The following is a 23,374-nucleotide window of genomic DNA, read 5'->3' as shown; positions in this document are numbered from 1 at the left end:
CAAAGGGCGAGTGCTGATTTTAAAAATATTTTGAAATTTAAATGAGTTTTTATGATAATATAGATGATAATTTATGGATTTATACTCACAGCCTGTATGTGTGCTTCTTTTCAATCACTCACTTTGTAATTTTTGCCTTTTTGCCAATGGGTAGCAATGAGGAACTTGTATATAGCACAATTACCTATTTTTTTTTCCTTACTAGCATTTCTCTCCATACCAATAACATATCCATTAGTGACAGGGTCTCATATTAATTTGAAATAGGTCTGTACACCTTCTAGACTATCCGGCAATACAGATTCGATCTAAACTGGTCTTGAGAATACCTGTATACTTTCTCTGCAGTGACCAGTGCACAGGATACACCATTTCAATTTGCTGTATACTGATGCTCGCTTTAGCCACAGGATGACAGCCTACCAAGTTAGCAGAGAATTAGCACGACATTGATAGACAACTCCCCACCTGGCATAAAGCTAGGGGGGAACAACTTACCCTTTCAAAACACTTAACGCATATGAGGTGGCAGAATGAGCACGTACTGGTTCAGTGCTCTGTATCAGCGGCCTAACACTATTACTTCTTGTACTGTTGTGTTATGCAAGTCAGGAAAAGATTAGGTTTACTCTGCAGCATGCTGACATACTACGGGCTCACATAACCTATAGAGTAGAAACTACCAAATGCCAATAAGGAAATTCCTTGGTCTTCACCTACTTTTGAAGGATGACAGTAGAAGGGCAATCTTGTTTTTAAATATTAAATTTTACAGGGAAAGGAAGGGAAGGAGAGGGAGAACATTACTGGAGCTGCTGCCACACATTAGCAAGGGTCTGGCTTCAGCTCCAGACCTCTCTACAGCATTTGAGACCGTCCGTGACTTCAGCACTCTTCCTTCTGCTAAAGATTGTTCTTTTCTTCCCTGTAGTTCCATCTCATTCATTTTTATGCTCCACAAACAGAATTTGCACAAGAAGGCGCAATGCAGTTCTGATCTATCAAAAAAATAACGGCAACATTATCTAGGCATGGGTAGAGTTTGCCTAATTTCCTATTAATCATAACTGATAGCTTAGAAATACCAGTATGATGGGCTTCATAGAGAAGCAGAACCCAGGGGATAACTAGTAAAATTTCCAAGGTAATTTCATCAAATGTTCAACCTCATCCTACCTGACCATCTTGGACAAAAACTGGTCCTGCATATAAACTGACCATTGATAAAGAGGCAAATACCTCCAAATTCTTCTCCAAATGAGTATACAGAAAATGTACACTGCTGCATCACCATGAATATGGAACCAGTAAAATTTTAGGATTTTTTTCAAGAACTAACGGTTACTAGATCTTAGTTAATTGCTATTGAACATCTAAAAATATATTTCTTTAACTACATATTATCAGTAAAATTTGAAAGAGAAAAACTTGTTCTTGAACATGCACACAGTAAGAGAGTATATGATTTAAAAATGGTAATAACTAGAATACTTGCAACAACTAACACTTTTGCCTATGATCTTCTCAGAAATGGGCTCACACCACACAGTGCAGTGTAGGTAAAATTTTCACAGGTATCTTGCTTTCATTTTCAAAAGTGACTTGGGTAGCATGCTAGGGTTACATTTTCAGAGGTAATTAAGATCCAGATGATGAAATATTTCAGCAGGTGAGTACCTGCACTACCTTGATTTAAAAAGCCAGACAGGCATATATCTCATTGAGGTGCTTTCGACAATGCCACTTTGTGTATGTTGAAACCATAAATACCTCTGAAATACCTGTCCTTTGGAAATCACTTATGAAAATAGGATACGTGCTTTTGAGAATATGTACTCTGTGGCCTGCTTGGAAAGTGGCACAGAACTCTCTGCAGAATACATTACTAATTAGTTACTATATTACAACACATTCAACAAGTGTACACAGCAGGATCGCCTGACTCAATGGGATGTATACATACCTGAGAAGAATTATAAATTATTACTTTGGTGAAGCACAAGGACTTAGAAATTTCCCCTCCAAGGTTGCAGAGTGGGAAAATACAAAACAAAGGTGCTGCATCTAAGCTACAAGCTCCTTATTTTCAGAGTTTAAAACTAAATTGTTCTTAATTGGTTTGTAAAATTAGAAAGCTGTAAAAAATGTATCCTCGGAACCAGTCAATCTCAATACTCCCATTACTTTAGCCTTTGCACCCAATTACTCTGCCAAGTGTTTACTGTTACTGAAAATGTTTATTGCTATTTGAATATTCAATTCAATATTCAGTGAAACAAAAGAACTCTTTTGTTCCACTTGTTCTGATATTATATTGATGCATAACTACCCTTTCATGACTCTAAAGCACCACGGATCTAACTGCATAGTTAGCAAACCAAGATGATAAAATATGCAAAACATTTGGTATGATCTAATCTGAAGGAGAAACTATAAAGTGGACTGTGCACAGAGCTAGAAGCACAAGCACTGATAGTTCTCATCGTCCAGTTTAGTGTTACTGTAGTCTTTCAGGAAGAGGAAGATTTTTGCATTGAACAAATGAGATCCCTGGTATATAGAAAGGGAAAGTTTTAAGTGTCCTGCTCAAACGAACGCTTTAAAACAGAAGGTAAACGGTCCAGTACTACCCTCCTTCAGTAGGGTCGCACTTGCTTGAAGTTTAGACTTTTTTCTCAGGTAAACCATGTAAGTCTTCTCTATTTTAACACATTTTGTCTCTATAGTAATTATTTCTGTACAGGTACGAAAGGCAGGGGAAAACCAGGTCAGTCGTGCCTGTGAGCAACTGTAGGTGCCTTCAGTAAAAAAATTCCATCTAACCTGACTAATTATTAATGTACAGATGTTCTAGGCCCAAAATATAATGCCAGTGCATACTCCAGGGAGATGGTCCCCTCTGATTATATCCAATAGTAACTAACCCTCCCCTCGCAGTGAAATACCAAGCTAACATCTTCGTTTTTACAGGAAAAAGATCTACTATTGCTTTTGCTGGGGGGAAAAAAAAAAGTTTTAAAAGCATATTCTCTAATCACGTGATTATTATGACTGTGCTATACCACAGCATATGAAGACATAATGAATCACATTTTAACCGCACTGCTACACTCACTAGCTCTCAGGACTTAGCTCTTAATATCAGATTTTTCTTGCTCACTATTTAGAGCATGACCCATCACTTCACCTTGTCCTTTTTTTTTTTTTCTTTTTTTTTTTTTATTCAGCAATTTTTTTTCCCTGTCTTGAAAAGCCTACATGTGCATTTCATGCCTATACCATCATCCTCATTCTTCAGATAGCCCTTTTTGCTCTGCCAGTAATGAAGTCTTGGCATCTTCATTCTTGTCTTTCAGGAGTAGCAATGTTGTCCCCTTTGCTACATCTGATGTCTTCTGGTCATTTACTTGCCCCATAAAGATTCCCTTTTACCAACACCTTGGAAGATGTGGAACTTGAGAACTAAAAATAGAGGCATGCTTAAAGACTTACAAGCTGAGACCATGTCCTACCATGCAGTTAACAGATGTCCAGTCTACAACTCCATTGATGATATGCTGCACTAGGGGGTTCAGGATCAGAGGCACAGTATACTCTTGGCATGCTGTGTCACACCTTCAGCTTAACTTCAGCACACTTCCAGATGTCCTCTATACTCAGAACTCTAGAATATATTGGATTTATGTTATTATCTGTCCTGGTTAGCAAAACAGGAACAACCCAACTTTCCAATTCCTCAGCCTTTCACATAACAAAACCACCTTATTTTCTGTGTACAGTAATTCTCCTCTCTCTTACATCCTGTAACTACAATACATTGGGAGCGAAGCAGGAAGGGAACCAAATTAACCATGTATATTCTAGAGCAGCTCTTTCCCATTTGTTTGCTAGGAAAGATTTGGCAACAAACGTTAGCCTAAAGCTGCTTCAGCAAAGCCATCTGAAATTATTGGGGGCATTCACAGATCATTTCTGAATATTCCAGCCACTTTCCTGAAGAGATTAATATGTGTTATTCCTAAAAGAGTTCACAGAAAAGACCCCATCTAACTCAGAAATAAAAAACAGTAATAATAAAAAAAGGAGTTTGCATATTCTTCATATAAATCTTTAGCGCTGAGATCAGGCCATAGCCACAGAGTAGTTTGTAAGAATTCCTGTCAATACCTACACAGAAGTCTTATGTACAACCTAGACCTGCAAATATTTACTTCCAAGCAAAGTAATCACTACCTTGTATTCACTTTGCCCCAATCACTGAGCGCTTGTCTAACACCACTGAGTTGCAGGGAGCTTTGCCATTCATTGGAGAGTGAACAGCATCAAATGCTGTATTGAACTACTTACACCATTAAACACACATTACCAAGATGAAGCTGTTATTTTGTAACCAACGTGCAATAGGTTTTCGCTGTGCTTGTGGCTTCTTGTTTCCTGTCAAATACAGTAACATGGCTCTTTTGAGGTTAAAAACTGAATTGTATTGGGCAATCACTATTATTATAATTATATATTATTAAAGATGAAGCAGAATGCTACATTTTACATAGTAAAAACTGGAAATCAAGTCTTTTTGCCTCCTGTCAGCTTTACAAGCTTCAGATGATCCTTCTTAGCTCCATTTTGATGAGTGTCTACACACCTGGACTATAGTTCTTAGTAGCAACATTTACCAAAGTGGAAACTCATGCCTGTTGACAAGAAATTAGTATGTAGTTGTCACAGTAAGTCAGAAATAAGTTACATCTTTTAAACAGTTGGTTTTATAATGGTCAAAGAAGAGAGAACTGGTAAATCTGAATCCAAATGATGATCTTTTACAAATTCACAAACAAAGAACATTTCTGCTCAAATATATTTGACCAACAGACAGGAGATTTGAGCAGTGTGGAGAAGTCTAGTACCCTAGACACCTTCCACTGACTTTTCTAGGAATTTGCATGCAGCTGAACACCGTGCATGACACAGCAGTACTCCTTCTTTCTATCAGACATTTGTTTTTAATCAAACATTTGATTTCTCTCTTAAATAAACATTTGTTATTGACAAACATGAGAAAGGTTTTACTCCCTGATTGAGCTTCATTTCCCATGTCCTTCAAACATTTCCTTATGGCAACAATATTAAGCAGGATCTTCAAATACATATTACACTGGCTCAATCTACAACACTCCTGTGCCCTAGAGGGCCCTGCAATCCTCAGTGAGCTGCTGACCTGGAGACCCACGTGGTGGTTTCTCTCCCGAGAGTCAGAACACCAGTGCCAGTGCCAAGGCAGGAGATTGCAAAGCCTTGGATGTGGCAGCACTTGCACTGGGTTACAGCAGTTGTTCCACGTTCAGGTGTGGAGGAAGCACGTTTTTCCTTACTTTGCTGAATGTAAATACTGCATCCTTCTACACTGTGTAGTAAATAAAACTGCCTCACTTATTTCTGAAATACATATATTGACCCCAGTGACGAAATTTCAAATGCTCTTTCTCCTAGAAGTTACATGGATAATATACTTCATTTCTTTGAAAAGAATCCCAAGAAAAAAAGGGAGCGATCATAAAAGACAAAAAATTATTATGAAGCCCTTACTCTCTTTTCTTGGCCAGAAGCTGCTCAGTACTGTTTTGTCTGGCTTGTTCTGTCACAAACAGAATGACCTTTATTGGCTGTTCCGCAAATTTGATGGGGTTTAACAGAGTTCCTGGCACAGGGAAGCTGAAGCACAGTGACTGCACCCCTCCCCACAGCAAGCAGAGGCTCCACTAGGTATTTTCAGAGCAACTCGTAATAGCTGAATGCATCAAACCAATTAGTGAAACAAGCAGAGTTCAGGCATAAAGTAACTCCCATGCACCATTAGAAAACAAGATCCCAAAGCATAAATGCTGATCTTTTAAATTACATATTTCTACTAGCTGCAGAGAAAAAAAGCTATAGCAATACGACTTTTTAAAAGACCAGCAATTTGGAACAGGAATCTCCTCTCCTTCTAATACTTGGAGGTAGCTCCTTTCTTGAGCCAGTCACTAGAATACAGTGGTATACGGCAGTCCTTTGCAATCTGAACCACAGCTTGTGCAAGAAGCACTGGTCTTTTACATGGAGTACAAAAATGCTTGCTTTCCTGATTTTTTTTTTTTTTTCTTACTTAGCTTAATAGATTTTGGAGGCTTTTTTCTGTTGCTTAGCGTTTTTGCTTTTGAAAACTGCAGTCTGACTAATACAGAAGAAAAGCTCTCATCAGCTTTAGGTGATTTTTATCATGATATTTATGAAGACTTCAGCAGTCCTAGTATAAGAATGATGCGTGTCATTTGGGCTCTGGGATGAGACAATCTCAACATTAGATTCTGTCTAGGTCCATCTATACCATCTTCAAAAATACTCTCATTAGTTAAAGGAAAAACTATGTACTATGGCTTCATTTGAGTCCTGTGGTGCCATGGGACTATTCATCTTCTCTATGAGACAAGACAAAAATAGCAGAGATCAGGTTGACTGTCTAGAAAGCATCAGACAAGAAATATGACAGCAAGCAAACCTGACTGCTTCTAGACTGATGGTTCTTGTATCTGCATGGGATCTGCTATCAATAGCCTGAGCTCTTAAACAGCTGCTTAAGAGATAAGCATGTTTTAGGCATCAGTGTCTGCTTAATCATTTCTACTGTAAATGCAAACTGATATCTGGAGCAAAGGAAAAAAAATCATTTCCATTAAAATAATATAGTATTACTGAATTTGTCTAAGAAGCCTACAAAGGTAATGCTTGATCAACATATACAACAGTACTCTAAGGTCATGGGGCCGAGGCTGCACTGAACAGAAAACAAACACACACAAAAAGCAGTATGCTCTGTACCTGAAAAGCTTCAATAAAAACTGTTGTTATATTTGTCTTAGCAAGAAGTGCTAAGATACTGTGCTAATGGCAGTTTCATACTTTTTATTAAGGATGTATTTATAAATGTTTATAAATAATTAATGAATGCCAGTAATCTGTCTTATATATAGTAGAATAATTCTGTATTTAATATAATTCTGTATTTAATGATTTAAAAAATATTGCTAAAGACCAGATTTGCTTTTGACCACTTTTAATGTGAACACACATTTATAATGATTACAGGACCTTCCCCACTTTTTTTTTTTTTTTTAAAAAGTTACTAATAAAGTAAAATGAAGTGTGGATGATATAATGAGGGCAGACAAATAAACAATTCTAATTTCAGAAAAATTATACCCTTGTACACCATATTATAATGTTTAACTAAAGTGCACAGATTACTAAAATAAGGTCCTAATATATATCTATATTTGGTTTTTTTGGTAAATGCAGCATGCTTATTTGATGGCTGTCCCTCTTCTGGAAAATGTGGCCATTCACCCTTTTCAAATGAATTAAAAACATTTTTTGATGTACTGCATGAGTCATACATGGGCATATAACTTCACTTACTATCTATGGAAGTGTCCTGTTAACAACTCCTGCTCCATGAATTCTGTAATAGAGTTTGTTTGTTTGTTTGTTTGTTTTTCCCCTCTCAACAGTACATTTACTGAAAAAAATTAGAGTTTTAGGAGAGGACAAGACCACGACCACAAAGGAATTCAGGCTAAGTTAAATTTCTATCTCTGGCTAAAAAAAATGAAGCAAGATAGTTTCAAAATGAAAGTTCCTGATTTTTTACTTCAAAATACAAACAAAATTTTAAAAAAAGTTAATCTTAAAATAACATGAATCAGATTTGTTGCAGATAAACTAACAGTGTTTCAGGTGGTCCAAAATGGATGCTGTGATTTGTTCCACTGAACATTCCTCCCTCCTTCCCAGGTTCTGCTTGCCTTTAACATGAACAAAATTTTCTTTCTAGGCTGTAATTCAAAAGACAGGAGTGAAAAAAAAATATACATTTGATATTTATGCTAAAGCATCTATTACTATATTATCACAGAATGACATAGAAACTCCTGCGAAGGAAATGAGACATGATGTGAATGGTAAAGTTGAGAAGAATGCACTACACCAAGTAACATTCTGTAAAGGACAATTAAAAAAAGATTAAAGCTAGGAAAAAACAACATCATCCAGCTTTTCTTGAACAAGTATATCCCTAAAAAATGCTTTAAGTATCACACTGAAAACATCAGAACCTCATTTTTATTCATTTAACACATGGAAAACGAGTTTTTCCTGCAACATAGCAATTTCTGCTTTTATTGCTTCTAGACCCTGCTATCTGTAGATGACAATTAAGGTTGCTATTCTCCGTGCAGTAACTCATGTGAATACTCTTTAAATAACAAAACTGAAATTAATTTTCAAATTTCTGGCAAAATGTCCACCAAACCCTGTCCTTTTGCCTTCATTCAGATGTAATGATCAATAAATATTTTACAGTTGTTCCCAAGACCCCTTATTGTGGTAGATGCTGTAGAAACAGCAGACAAAATGGTGTGCCCTCCCCATCTTCAGGAATGACTGCAGGTTTAAATACAACAATTAAGTGAATTTCTAAGATCTGACTTCAAGAATGGTATACAAAAAAAGGACAGAAAAACCCAATTACACATTACCCATTACAAAAAGGCCCACAATAACACCTCGTATCACACAATAACAATGATCACATTGCTTGTAAGAAAACATTTTAAAAGCATCCATTATTCATGTCAAGTCCTTAAAATTACACATCTGGCATTAAGGAAAGAAAATATTTGAGAATCAAAATATGGGGGAATTTTTCATCTTTTTTATAATCATAATTTCACACAAGTCTTTATTCATGTATGACATTTTGATGCTGTTTGAAATGGACCTGTCAAGAAGCTATTTTTAAACACTGAAGGTAGATCTTCACCTGTTGCAAATCTGCATAGCTTCACTTCAAAGAAATGTATCGAGAGGCTTTAGCTATGCTCTGAGGCATATTCTGATTTTTACACAGCTGAACTGACTTGGTTACATTCAGCAGCAGTTTGAATACCCTGCAGTAAAAGTTTTAATGTTAAAAACACTCTGACAAAATGCAGCTTTACAGAGGGAGGTCACTGAAGCCACAAAAGTATTATCTGCAGAAAAACGGAAATGAATATCCCCTAAAACAAGATCATATCTATGCGAGATGAAGAGCACTTAAAACTTAAGAACAAATATCATTAATGACCCCACTATCTTTCCACCCATAATTTTCATACGAGACTCAAAGTATTATGAGGATGCAGTTGGCATCTAAAATTCACTATAAATCTGACAACAATGATGTGTTTACATTGCCTGCTACGGCCAGTATTTGAAGAAGGTCAGTTCAGAGATTACTTAAATTAAATCTAAATGGTAACAGCCTACAGCTGCTCACATTTAATATGCCTGGTTTCATACATATTTTTAATGAAAACTCAGGGTAATTCTATTCATTTCAAACTTTCAAAGCCATTATTCTTATTTACGCTTCCAGATAGACTAATCATGAAACTAACTAAAATTATTGCTATTTAAATGGGAATTCAAAATTAAACAGCCAAGCTAATTTTTTCCTTTGAAGGAAATCATGCACTAATCCATAAACACTATTATATAGTTCAGGTTAAAAGCAAAGCACTGTTTGGTTTTGTTATTGATGCTGTGTGCCACTAGAGTTTTCTTTGACTTGTAGCATAAGGAACACAGGCAAATCAAAATGGTCTTTATCCAAATGTATGTCACTCACATCCATTTTGTTGCTTTCTCTGAGAAGTGCTGCAAAATGGTGCCAGAGAGGACAACTACAATAACAACTATAGTAATACAAGATATGTGCATCATCCTAAGCCACAATTTTCACTTTCATCAACATATCTAAAAACATAAAAAGGAGTAGTGAAAAAACCCTGCAAAGGCCCCTTTCAACTAAATTTACATAAAAATGTGGGAAATAACTACCTTTATTCTACCAGCTTTCTTCTCACTTTAATGGGACAACTGTGTTCAAAGTTCAAACTGTCTCCATGATGTGGAATATCTCTAAAACCAACACACACTAATGTATCAGAGACAGTTTCTTTATAAGGTCCTTAAAAAAAAAAAAAAAAAAAAAAAGCATAGCATAGCATGAAACTCAAACTGTCAGTGCACAAATTACTGCTGCCTCAAGGCTGCAATAACGTATGCATCCTTGTGTTCACCTCCGACACACCTCCCCTGAAATTTCTCCTTTCACACAAGCTCAGATTTCTCCCTGCTCACTCCCAATCTCTCCCTTTTTATAGCGATGATACAATGTCATTAAAAATATGTAGGCTTGCCCATTATGTGTGCGGGTGAGGGAGGCAGAGAACAGTGTAACAAATGACAGAAAAACAAAGAGGACAGACAGAGTTTGGGGTTTATTTTCAAGGAACCTCTGCAGAAATGTTATTGCAAAAATTATGTGTTCATATAAGTCATTACTATTTGTCTACAGCCAGGTATAATTAGATTTTATTTCTTTAATAAAAACTAGATCTAATTTGAGTTTATTATTGCCAGTTCATGGACAAAAATGCCTGATCGATAAAGCTACTACTACTGAGCAACAGGCAATTCTATCTACAGAGCAATTACTGTCACCAGGGCAGTGAGCTCAAAGGTTTCATCTTGCTGAGCCAAACAGTGTCAGAAGATCGGCTTTTCTGTTTTTCATCTATTGTCCTCCCCCCTCCCTCCGACTTTTTTTTTCCTCCGGAATAAAGCCTTATCTTGCTAATAAAGGATGCTCTAAACCTCAAACTGAAGACAAGTATTCTCTCATAAAATCATAACTTTCTCTTTTTTCAAGCAGTAAAAAACAGCCAGTAAGAAATAAGACTGCAGCAAACATCATTCTTTGATCTAGAAACACATTTACAATAACTGTAGTCTCAGGAGCAGAGCATGACACAATCTAGTTTAGGCTATGATGGCGTTATGTATACATAGGGTTGGTAAAATAATTAAACTACAATGAAGGGATTTTATACCACAGTTCTGACTTAAACTCATCAAATTATACTCTTTATGAATTAATGCACATAGACTGAGGTCAATACAGTATACGACTGACATTTCGTAAAGATGAGTGACAATTACGGATTCTTCCATATATTTTAGATAGCTTAGTAGAATGTAGTAGCAACTAAAAATCACGTTTAATGGAGAAAATATATTGTTTATATCATAACTTTATCCAACATTTTAGTTTCTTTGCCCATTAGAACCACCCAGAGCTGGTATTAATACTCACTCATACTGAAGGATCAGGCCAAGTGTTTTATTAAACACTTTCCCGTGCCAACTCTGAGACTACATCTTTACATTACCAAGGGAATTACAATATAAATTTACAAGGCCATATATACATTTGCTAAAAAAAAAAAAATTCAAAATAATGAGTTTAGAGTCACCAGCATGAAACATCTCGCTGAAAAAGACATTAGAAAAGTATCTGCATTATTTGCCATATTTATCTGACGGCTCTGAGAAAATTTTCAGTGGTAATTGTCATGCATTTTCTTTTCTATAAAGTCTTAACTATGGCTCTGAGATCTAGGCAGCTTCAGAACAGATCAGAGCCACTGTCTTTGGCTCCGTTTTATATACCATGCCGTAAACAGAGTATGAAAGGAAAGAAAAGGCTTTTCAGTCATCACTGGCCATTTCATTAGACTAAACGAGAATAGCCAGGAGTGGCTTTAACTTGTCAAAGGGGAAAAGAGCCTTAGTGAAATACTCCAGGGACGTAAATACTGATTTAAAAAACAAAAACCAAGAAAAATACACCCAAGCCCCAACCAAACAAATGTAATTTGGATTTGTCTTTGGCTTAGGGTAGTCGCAGTTCAATGCAGTGTTTCGAGTGGCTGTGCTCTTATATAAGACTATTCGCAAGTACAGTTGGCCAGATAAAAGCATTGTATCATAAAACATAAATCATTGCTTCCCTGAACATTAATAGAGAGTGGAGAAATAATTTGTAAGTTCACACGCAGCAGAATTCATGCTATAAAGGTGTCAGTACTTTATGCGAATAACAGTAGTCCTCTTGTATCTGGTATGTGTACAGCCCCAGCAATTCACAGCACATCATTATTACTGCACTGACAAAAGTATATCCAAAGCACATGACACTTTAGGAGAGCTCCTAAGAAACCCTAGCAACCCCGCTTCATGTACGTTAACCTTTCTGAACTGATGTTGTTTTATCCTAACAGCATGGAGCTGCAATGCTTATAGCTACACAAACATTCACAAGTCTAACACAGATCACCACGATGGAGCAAAGAACAGAACTGGAGCTGTGCTTTCAGTAGTTACAGTTCTGGCTTATGAAATTCTTGAGTCTCGGACATGATGCACTAGCACATGAGATGCTACTTGCTGAACTACAACTGTTCGGTCAAAACCAGCTCACCTTAATTTAGCTCAGTGCCATTCACTTGGAGGGAGCACAGATGCAGCTCATGCTTAGTCAGACTCCACAGCAAACCCACTTTGCAGAGCAGTGACTGATGAATCTGGCCTTACAAACCCAAGGAGGACTACTCCACCAACAAGGGGATACTTCGCTGTAGTAAGAAATGACAAATCTGTGCTTAATTACTTTAACAGACTGAAGAGGGTCCCTGACTGAATGCTGCTATGCCGTACAAGCAACAGGAAAAAGATGTTTTTCTTTCTGCTAAATGCAACCAAGGTAAGCCAGAGATATTTTAAGTAAAAAGCAATAGGCTATGATCACGATGAGCTCAGGATCAGGAGGAATAAAACTTTAGGTCACCTTTCTCTTCCAATGATTCTTCTTTGCATCATGAATCAAAGCAAAAGAGCTGGCCAGCAACAGCTATGCATCTAGAGCTGAAGAAATGAATAATCACTTGTTATGGATTATAAAATTCATGTCAAGAACTTTTCACTTTTTTTCTTTAGAGATTAATATTTAATCACTTTATGGAGGCATTTTTCATTCTACTGTACTACAGTGCTACACTGTGTTATACAGCTTCTGAAATGCAGGCTCACAGTGCTGTCAAGCTGTGAATTGCATGGAGAGCTTAAAAAAAAGTGTGATTTTAAATGTCTCATGAGAAACCAGAGAAAAATCTATTTCAATAGAAATCCTTTAAAAACTACCTTAACGTGAATACAGTACGAGGTCATTTTACCTGCCAGATGAGCAAATGAGTGAGTTTGTCATAAATGTCTTCACATTTATTTTCCTTCTATAAAGAATTTGGGTCATCTTTATGCTTACTCAGACAGTTGATACTTTCTGGGAAGCAGAAGGCATATGGTCAGACCAGCTTGGTCAATTCCCTGAAGTCTGAAAGACTAAACTACATCTAAAAGGGCCAAGTGTCATAGATGAAGGAAGGTACTGAAGTTATAACCATGGGAGTCTTTTGTACAAATTCCACGGCAAACACCAATTAATTAACTACCTTAAATGCACAGCTTCTTTCGTAGTCCATTGAAAGTTTCTTCAAAGGCTCAAGCTTTTTTCCTTAGCTGAGAAGGGAAATTCACAAAACCTTAAGAAAAGATACATTGTGTAGAAATATGAAAAACGTTTTTCACCAATGCCCTGGACATAGACTTCCAATCTGACATTTTGCATACCTCTTAAGTCATAGCTCACTCTGAACTCAGATTAAAAATGAGCTATTTCTATGTGAAGACAGACACATAGGAAGAGTAAATACAGAATCAAGATCCAACAGAGGGTGATACAATCCACAAATGTGTAAAAATTCTAAATGCTAAATACTGCCATCATAATTGCATTAAGGTACAGGAAATCAAAATCATCTTCCCTGGGAAAAACCTCTGACAATGAGAACATGCTGCTGTGCTGAAATATGTATTAAATTTTACATACTAATGCAATGTCACAGGTGTATCTTTTTGATACATATTTGAGACTTGCTTCATCTTGAGCTCATTACTAAAAAGCATTGCTTGCTTGAGACCTGGCCAAAGTACCAACCCCCTTATACAGACTTAAGGTAAGCCAACAAGACCATTCACTCTCACCAGCAGGATGAGCAGGAGTCCCAAGCTAATGCTTGCCTACCCTCAAGAGCACCTGTAAGCCAAGGACACCAAAGGCTCCCAGCCTTAAACACTACTCTGTATATATGGATACAAAGTATGGACTCAAACACAGTAACTCTTAAAGGAGAAAAGCTAGATCTATTGGGTGAATAGGTTAAATTAAATAGGTTTGATATAAATTCATCCACAGTACTTTGCATACAGGCACTCTTTTCTCCAGCCTTGCTCTCTAGTCCAAAAGGTCCCATCACCTCCCTGAGACTCTCTGGTTCCAAGGAAAGCCTTCATCTCTGAGGCTTGGCTTTGTGTCAAGTCCTTGCCCTTGCTCCATAGCAAAAGGGTTACAAACCCTTCTAAGCTGTCCTCCCGGACCCCATTTGGAAACCTAGAATCTCACTTTAGTTTCAAGAATCCTCGAAATGTGAGATTCTGACCATTTAAGCCTTGGCGATACATACAGCAAATCAACTGAGAACAGAAGATTCTGTTATTTAAAGTACTTATACAAACAATATAAAAATTAAATGCATCATAGCTGTACCAAAGGTTGATAAAAGATGCATATTCATGAAAAGATAAATATTTAAATGCATGTATTTACACAAGTCAGATTATAAGTGCAATAACTTTTGCATTTCATCTTTACAGTGTGAGCAGCAATGCCATTAGTTTTTCTACACAATACATTCCAGTCGCTTTCTTTAGGACTACTAGGATAATACATATTTTGCTTTAGTCTTCTACAAGTTATTTATCCAGAATTTTTCACATTTCCTAATCTGTATCCCTAAATATTCTAATTTTTACAGATTTCTGATTAATGAGGTCAGATTGTGATGCTCTGTCTCTCAAATGCAACAGAACTCTCATGCAGTGTGACCAAGGTTATCACAATATCCTACCACAACACCATTACACATGGGTAGAAGAAAAGCGTTATCATGTCATCACACCACACAAGCAATATTGGGGCTCTGCCATATCTTACTCCGGTGTCTCTACTTTTCTTCACGAACAGGCTGACACACTTCCTTATTTTCAGGGTTTCCATGAGAAGGCACAGATTTGTTGCACATGTGCAGTTACTACATTTGTTGTTGGAAAATGTTGCTGACAGTAATGCATCTTCTGCTTTAAAGGATGCTCCGGCATTTTGCCTGAGCATCTCAACACCAAATCGAACCCCTTGTGTAAATATAAAATGTGCAAAGAGGCACAAAGCTGTTCTACAGAATACAGAAATGAACTCTGGATGCTCTTGGTCTTTAGCCACATCTTAGCCATGCCAATACGACACATCCCATGCTGGATGACTTTCGAAGTTGACTCACTCTTGTTCATAGGCTAGAAAAAAGGTTTAAGTGATTATCAGGGGTTAGCTAAACAAATAGCAGCTAATGGGAAAGATCAAGAGAAAATTGCTTAAGGCTCTCAGTCCATCCAAAACCAGCCAGCATCCATTCTCCTCAAGACGGTCTCACATTTGTTTGGGGAAGGATCAGTGACAGCTTTCTTATATATCTGTGTACCAAGAGACCAAGATAAAGGAGTCTGTATGAGACTTTACAGATTTCGGAGGAAATAAATGAAGGGTGATTATCAAAAGCAAGATTTAACTGTTCATGCTCAGATCATTCCCTAACACATTTAGACAGCACAGTCAAAGAGTAAAGAAATCCTGGAATATTTCAGTTAAGATTCTGGCATGTTTCCTGAACAGTGCCTTAGTTCATACATTATACTGCTGAAAGCAGTAAAGCAATGTGCCCTAAATAAGAACATCAAAATCTGCCTCTTTGTCAGAGTAAATTACTTATATTTCATACAAACATAGCTAAGCAGTATCTATGACTTTCTATTCAATATAAATACAAATTCTAGGCATTATAAGATGGTAAAATCGCTCACTCCTAAAAGGCTGATACTGAAAGAAACAGACCAATTTGTTACTGCATGTAACTGTGGAATGTGATTGTTCTTTAAATCCAAATGAAGGATTTTCTATCATGAGGATATTAACACCATACGTGTTCTTTACTGTTAGAAAGCTTAAAAACTTCACCATGTCCCGTCAAGGTAAACCGCACAAAAAATGGAAAGCTTTGTGGCCATCCTGCCACAAAGTTGCCTTTTGTTGGGATATGACTTATAAGAAAATTCCTGGACAGCAGTTATCCGGGCACACGATTCGCCAAACACACAGACATTGTGACATCTGTTTCTGTGGTATGGAGGTCCAGCCTCAGCTCTGGAGCTCCTGGCAGCATTTTGCTTCCTACTGTGCATTTCCCAGTGCAAAAAGTGGTGGCAAAGGAAAACAGGACAGCTCATCTACATACCTACCTAGGTGCTAGCAACTGATACCGTCTGCATGTTGTACATGTGATCCTGGGCTGCTGTCAAAAATATTCAAGCCAAAGAGCCAAAATCCTCAAAAGAATCAGAAAAAAGTTAGCAACTCTTCCTTGTTTTGCACCTTCAGTGTTTTATAGGTTTCCAAACATCCTTTATATGTTCCATTATTCTTCTCTACAGACTAATATTCAAAGAAGATAATGTCAAGATTTTAATCCTTCCTTAAATTTGAAAGTGGAAGTAAAATACATTGCACAAACCATACAGATGTAGGAAAACTGATAAGAATGAAAGGGGCATAAACATATTTCCAAATAAGAAGCATCATTTTAAAATAGAAAGATCTCATGTATAATTCTGAGAAGATTATGTTAGAGCCATGCCAGTGCTTTAAATTCTCCTCTCCCCATGTAATGTGTTCAGACTAGTTCTTCAGCTGGAAGAATCAGCTCCCATGCTCTGAAGAATAAACATGTTAATGGTCAGCTCTGCTACCGATTCCTTTAATACTTGACTGTCCAGCAGGTACTGAATCTGAGGTTTCCTGAAGCTGCTGTAGGTGCGACCAGCGTTTTCATTTTTCTCCATTATTGGAGAATGATTATCACATAAGAAAATATAAATAGTTGACATGTAGAAAGACAATACAGAGTTTAACAAATTAGCTGTGTGGTAAGAGGTCCTTTGCACCTGTCTGCTGATGGAAGATGCTTGTAAACAGTAGTTCATCATTCTGTGTTGGATTACATTTTTCATTGCTATTTTAAGCAGAGACTCAGTCCACATAGCAAATTTGCTACACAACCTGACAATTCAAAATCCCTGGCAACCATATTCCAGAGAAATTAATATTACCCTAAATGTTTTGCAAGAAATGTTATGCTCTACATTTCAGTATTTTTCAACGCAATTGCGTTTCATCAAAAAAAAAAAAAATCTATCACTAATTATGTGTAAGATTTAATGAGCCTGGTTCCACAGGCCTCTTCTTTTATCAGCTCAGATCTCCTTCTCTAGGGAAAGCTGTACAGACAGAAGTGACTTGTCCTTTGATAGCAACAAATAACTAACCTTATTCTGTAAATGCAGTACTAAACAAAAGAGTTATTCAACAGAAGTAGTGAATAAGACCTAACTGTCAGGTCCAGAAGCCCATTTAAGACAATTCAAAGCCCTAGGCATAATCTTTGAGGAGTATGCAGTTGCATCTCTTTCTTTTATTATTATTATTTTTTATTTTGATGCTTTATCTGGCATGTCTTTATACAACAGGGTATCAGAAGGTTTAACAGTTAAGAGGAATGGGTCAGATCATATTTCCTGGAGCTATATTTTCAGGCCTTCCGCATACCCATCCATCAGTTATGTTCAGGTCATATTTTTTTTTTTTGTCTCAGTGCCAGCAAGAGTTAGAGATGTAATTGCTTTCTAAAATGGAAGCAAATAATTTCAACCTTTCTTAGCCATGGAACCTGGAGCTTCAGGTAAACACTATTGTGCCTCAGCTTTCACCTAGTCCAATGTTAAGAAAAAAAAATCCCTATTTACCAGAGTGCTTTTTTTTTTTTTTTTCCCTTAAGATTTTAGGTATCCTTAGATATCTGCTGAAATAAATAACTTAAACTGAATCTAAACCAGGGGACACAAGAAATTCAGATCTAGAGTATCTGAGTGCAATGCCATAAAGGCTGGGATGTGATAGACTCCACATCTCTATCAGGACTGTACTGTGGTTCCATCATTTAAGTAGGCTTATGCAACCACAAAAAAAGTCCATCTCATGCCCTATAAGGCTCATATTCTAAGATGGCTAGTATCATCTAAATGAAGAAAGCCTTGATGCACAAAATTGAGACCATTTAGTACGTTTTTAAATGATCCGCACAATAGAAACCAATGTCTTTGTGCACAGCAGGCACAAATTGTCAAAATGACTTAGGTCAAAATGCCTGTGTTGTAGTAACAGATGGAAAGAAAACAAACTGTACAAAATGATGGTTCTCAGGCAAAAATAAACTAAAATGTTAGTTTAGAAACATTCTGGAAATTTAAATTAAACAAAAGCTCCAGTATTGTGATCCACCATACCATTCTCATAATTAAATGATGTCTTATAATTAAATGAAGCTTTCACATGATAGCAAAAAGACTATGAAAAAGTGACAAGTCTATTCCGCTGTACATTTGTACGAGTGTTATTCTGGCCCACTGACTTCAGTGGAATAACTTCTGATTTACAATAGCGTACAGCAAGAGGAGAAACAAACCTGAAGACTGGAAATAAACTTGAGGGTTTTGATGAAACATAATCCTTAGCATGAGATGCAAAAGGTGACTTTCCTGACAAGTGCTACCCAAATGCTTAATGGCTTTCTGTATGAAACCCTATCATCATTTCATCCTGACATAATCTTAATTAGTCTTAGTTCTACCGCAGAGAAGCCTACTGAGGCAGTTAGCACCATATAATTAATCAGATATTTTGCATGCATCACAGCAACCAGCAGTGTCAATTTACTGATCTGAGTTAATACAAACAGAAATCAACCCTAACTTTCCCTTTCTCATGAACGAAAGCATGCGGCATGGAATGAACATATGTGACTTTCTTCTCTGCATTGCTTACTGTTCTTTCTCCTTTTAACAGTTGTTTCCTAAGGCATCATTATTCTCTGCAAAGTATATATATTTTTTTCCTCTTCTGTTACTGTGAGAAGAACATGCAAGTTGATATTTTTTAAAAATTCAGTTTCTTCACAGAAGAGTAAGTCCAGCCACTGAAACAAGCTATGATGAGATGTCATTCTTGCTGCTGGAATTCAGAAACCTCACATCCCTCCCTCCTCCCCATATCTTTTTTGTGCCGTAGAAGCAAAGGTCCTGTTTCTAAGACACCGAATTTTGCACCTGCACATAAATGTACATTTGAGAGTGCAATCTATAACAATCAGTCATCTCGTAGCAACAGAAAATAACATACTTACAATCATAAACATATACAACATGTACACACTAACTCACTGGATTAAAAGCTTCACCATCTATCTGTGTAATTGTAGATCTTAACTTTATTCTATTGTCTGAGATTTATCTTTTTTGTCTTTATTGCAGGAGCCAAACATCACAGTATTGTGTCTATTGTCACCGAGGGGAAAAACCATATGATCATATGATTACACGGCTTGATGGGGAAGGAGAAAAAAAAATCACTGCTTAAGGAAAGCAATGTTACAAAGCAGCTGATTCTCCTAAGCTTAACTTGAAATAGTTCAGTAAAAAGTATAAAATCACAAGAAGGTTTATCAGTTTTGTGTGGCATCTGTAATATGCTGTTGTGTTTATTAACAACAAACGTAATGTTTAAAATATGGCAGCATCTTCTTTGAGCAGAACATTGTAAAACTACTTGCAAGAACGCTTTACTCTGTAACTAATATTCAACATAATTCTGGGAACAAGCTAGTGAGACAATAATTTTCATTGAAAGGCAGTATTTAAATGATAGTTTATTTCAGAAACTGACAGCAAACTGCTTAACACGTTTTCTCTATAATGCTTATGTCCCAAAGCAGTTAAGTATCTAAGATAGGAATTATTAAAAATTATGAACGAGCTGGTGTTTTCATTTCCAATGGTGCCTCAGCATAGAAGCATGTAGAGCCTTATTCACCATCTGACACAAGAAGTCATTTCACCATTATTAGTGTTCAAGCTCCAGAGATGTTTTTGTATTTGAAGGCCTATCATAACAGATTAGGCAGGCTACTGGAACTGCCAAATATTTCAGGTGCTGTCAACCATGATTACCGCTCGTCAAACAAAGAAATACAATGTCTATTTCTCGGTACCTAATGCCCTACCTCTCTCTCACGTATGCATCATCTTAATTTGCTTAATGCTGGGAAAAATACAGCAATTATTTCAGAAACGACTGCTACCACCTTTGTTGTAGCCAGACTAAACCAAAGGAAACAGAACATAATTGCTCATTTTTGTTCTTGTTTTAGCAGATGGCAAATATGTTATCAAATAGCAGTAGTGAAGATACACATAAAGGAAGGCAAGAGAGGATGTGGATAACTGCATCAACACATACACTTTTGACAGAAACAACTCAAGCATATCATTAAGCTAACTATGCACACTGATGCCTTTTCCACCCCATAGATGCAACCATCTCATCATATAACACCAAACTACATTTTATAATCCTCCAACAGACCTATGCTGTTATCTAATTCACATTCACTCTTTAAAACACCTACTCTGAATGTCTGACATAACACATGGCTAGCATAATATCCATGTTAACCACAGCACCGTTCATAACGGGATTTTGCTTAAGTGATTGTAAGATTGTGAGTTGGATGTGAATGGGAAGCAAGGGCTACAGGAAAGATGCAGGGCAGAGTGCAACAAAGGTACAGTTAGATTCCTGAGGCTGATTTCACTAGGAAAATCTGTGTTTTAACCTATGATTAAAAGCCTGGCATAAATAAGGCAAAATGAAGCCTACACAACCTAAACTCTTCCAAAGGGCTTAGTCACCCTAATCAGCTCATGATTAGGCTCTTTTCTGCTTATAGATTATACATATTGAGAATCACAGGATAATTCAGGTCTGAGGGGACTTTAGGACTTCTGTTAATATCTCTGTTAATCTGCTAGTCACAGTATGCAGACCAGTTCTAGAGAAACTCCCGCTCTTTCGGATGATTTTTCTGAGCAAAAGTGTCCTACTAGACACACACTCACACGACTGATGTATCTCTTTCCAAAGCAAACTTCATTAGCCTTACTAACACTAAGTTTCATCAGTCCTGGAAAACATGACATTTTCTTTTATCATATGCTCTAAGTTTATCACATTTGGTCACATCAAACTTTCCTTACTTAGACAAATAGCATATTCACAGGAGCTTTCATTTAAAAATGGATTAAACTAGAAACAAATGTTTGGACAGTAGTTTTAAGAGACTGAAAAACTAATGGCATTCTTAATTTCTCCAGACTTTTCTATTTGATTTCAAAGCTAGTCTTTTTCAACTCTAGCAATATTCAGCATTTCCAGATCATTAAAAAAAAATGCTGAATTCTTAGCATTCATCTAGTACCAGTCTAAAATTACTTTTAACATACTGTATGTCCCTATATGGATGATATCAATAATCTTCAGTGGCAAAAGCACAGATACTGTGATCATGACTGAAGACTTGATCTTTATCAGTATGTAGCAGCCTAAGGCATCAGAACTTTGTCATGGGAGCAGGAATGGAATCAGAGCTTCTTTGGCTCTATTCAGATTCATTTGATCTGAAGAAGGCCTAGGAATCCCAGGACTCATAAAGCTGGCTGCATATATGGTAAGGAGGGCAGTGGCACATCTACCTGATGCAATAACGTGTTACTCACATAAAATCACTAAGAAAATTCAGTATGCTCAGAGCAGCTGGCAATAGCTGCTCCACAGAAATAGGCAAGATTCTTCACAGAAAATAGCTATTGCTGCTTAGATCTCTCTTTGACAGGATTTGCTACTTCTGCTGATCCTTCATAGTTAACAATTGGCTTAAGCGTGGAAACACTGGTTTTAACATATTTTCATTTTACAGAAGGCATCTCCCTCATTCTTATCATGTATCTAGATGTCCAGTTCATCTCTGGATATTCACGTGGCAGATCTGGAGCATCCTTTCTCCAGGTTGGCACTAAAGCTTTTTATGCATTGTATTCTTACACTATTATTGATGCTTAGCCATTTCCAGAGTGTACCTTAACCTGGACTTTGTCCAATCACAGGAAGAAAACATTTATGTAAAGTGGTATGGAATTTGCAGTGTCATGCACAGCGGAGGGTCTTGGTTAACAGTCTACCTCATAGTGCTGACTTTTTTATTTTAGGACTCACAAGCCCTGTCAGGTGTTGAGTTTGTGATTCCATGGAAACCAGGTATTCAAAATTGAAAGCTCACGCTGCTAACACTATCCTTCCCAAAAAGTCTCTTTACAGACGACCACTAATATGAAGATGTTCTGTTTTCATTTCTATTCCTTCAGAACAAACTTGTTTTCTAGGACAATCAGAATGTGCAACCTGCATCCAGAAACAACTTAGGATGTGCTACACATACTGATTCTGTTAATGCTTTTAACAAGTTATGAAACAAAAAAATAACTTTAAAAAATGGTGCTTACCCCGTTCTGTGTCATAGAGGTACACAAACTTTTCCCATTTATAGTGAGTCAAGAGACTCAAGATGGCTCCTTTTAATGCTGGCCGCATCTGGATGACAAACTGCACATCTGCATCTGTTGGGAAGCTGGGTGTGACAAAGGATGTGTGAAGGGCCCCACAAAATGACGTCAGTGTGTTCATTGACATCTGGTCATAGAATCCAAAGATGGCATAAACTCCTCTGGAAAACTGTGAACAAACTAACAAAGAAAGACAGAGGTGTTATAACTTGGAGTATACTGAACGCAAATAAATTATCAAAGCATATTTGAAGTAAGCCTTTTAAGCAATCATGAAATTATTTTCTTACAATATTGTAAACAGAATGAAATTGTGAGACATTATACATTGCCTTCTGTTAGCTGTGAATCGTACCAAATTTTAGTCATGCTTAAACTGAGTTGAGTGCACTTTGAATTGCAATTTGTCCTGCTGTGTTGTTATAATCCACTAACCTCTTCATATTCATAAGTCAAAATGTTAAAAAGTAGTTTTCCCTGTTATTCCATCTTGATTCAGTTTCGATTCAAAGTAACCTGCATATTTTACTCCTTTAGAGTCCACAACTCTAAAATCTGTGTGTGAAACCTGAGAATAGTCTTTTTCAAGGAAAAATTATCATGGCTTCTTAACAGAGTGTTAAAATCTTCAGAACCAATTTGAAAGCATATGACTCATTAATGACAACACAAATAAGGAACAAGCATTGCTTTGTGGTACAGAAGTTTGTATCTTTTAATCTGG

At 36.8% G+C, this 23,374-nt stretch overlaps 1 protein-coding gene across 1 annotated transcript in view; it reads right to left on the bottom strand.

Moving 5' to 3' along the window:
* The window catches only part of GRIA3 (glutamate ionotropic receptor AMPA type subunit 3), a 155,678-nt gene that overhangs the window by 96,527 nt on the left and 35,777 nt on the right, over positions 1-23,374 (bottom strand). Inside the window, exon 4 of the mRNA XM_062584975.1 lies at positions 22,591-22,830. Within this exon, the coding sequence (XP_062440959.1) occupies positions 22,591-22,830 (240 nt within the window). The remainder of the gene's footprint in view (positions 1-22,590; positions 22,831-23,374) is intronic.

The sequence above is a fragment of the Rhea pennata genome, chromosome 11 (assembly GCF_028389875.1).
Source record: "Rhea pennata isolate bPtePen1 chromosome 11, bPtePen1.pri, whole genome shotgun sequence".
NCBI classification, from domain to species: Eukaryota; Metazoa; Chordata; class Aves; order Rheiformes; family Rheidae; genus Rhea; species Rhea pennata.
The sequence above is the reverse complement of the archived record's forward strand: the minus strand, read 5'-3'. Positions and strand labels throughout refer to the sequence as shown.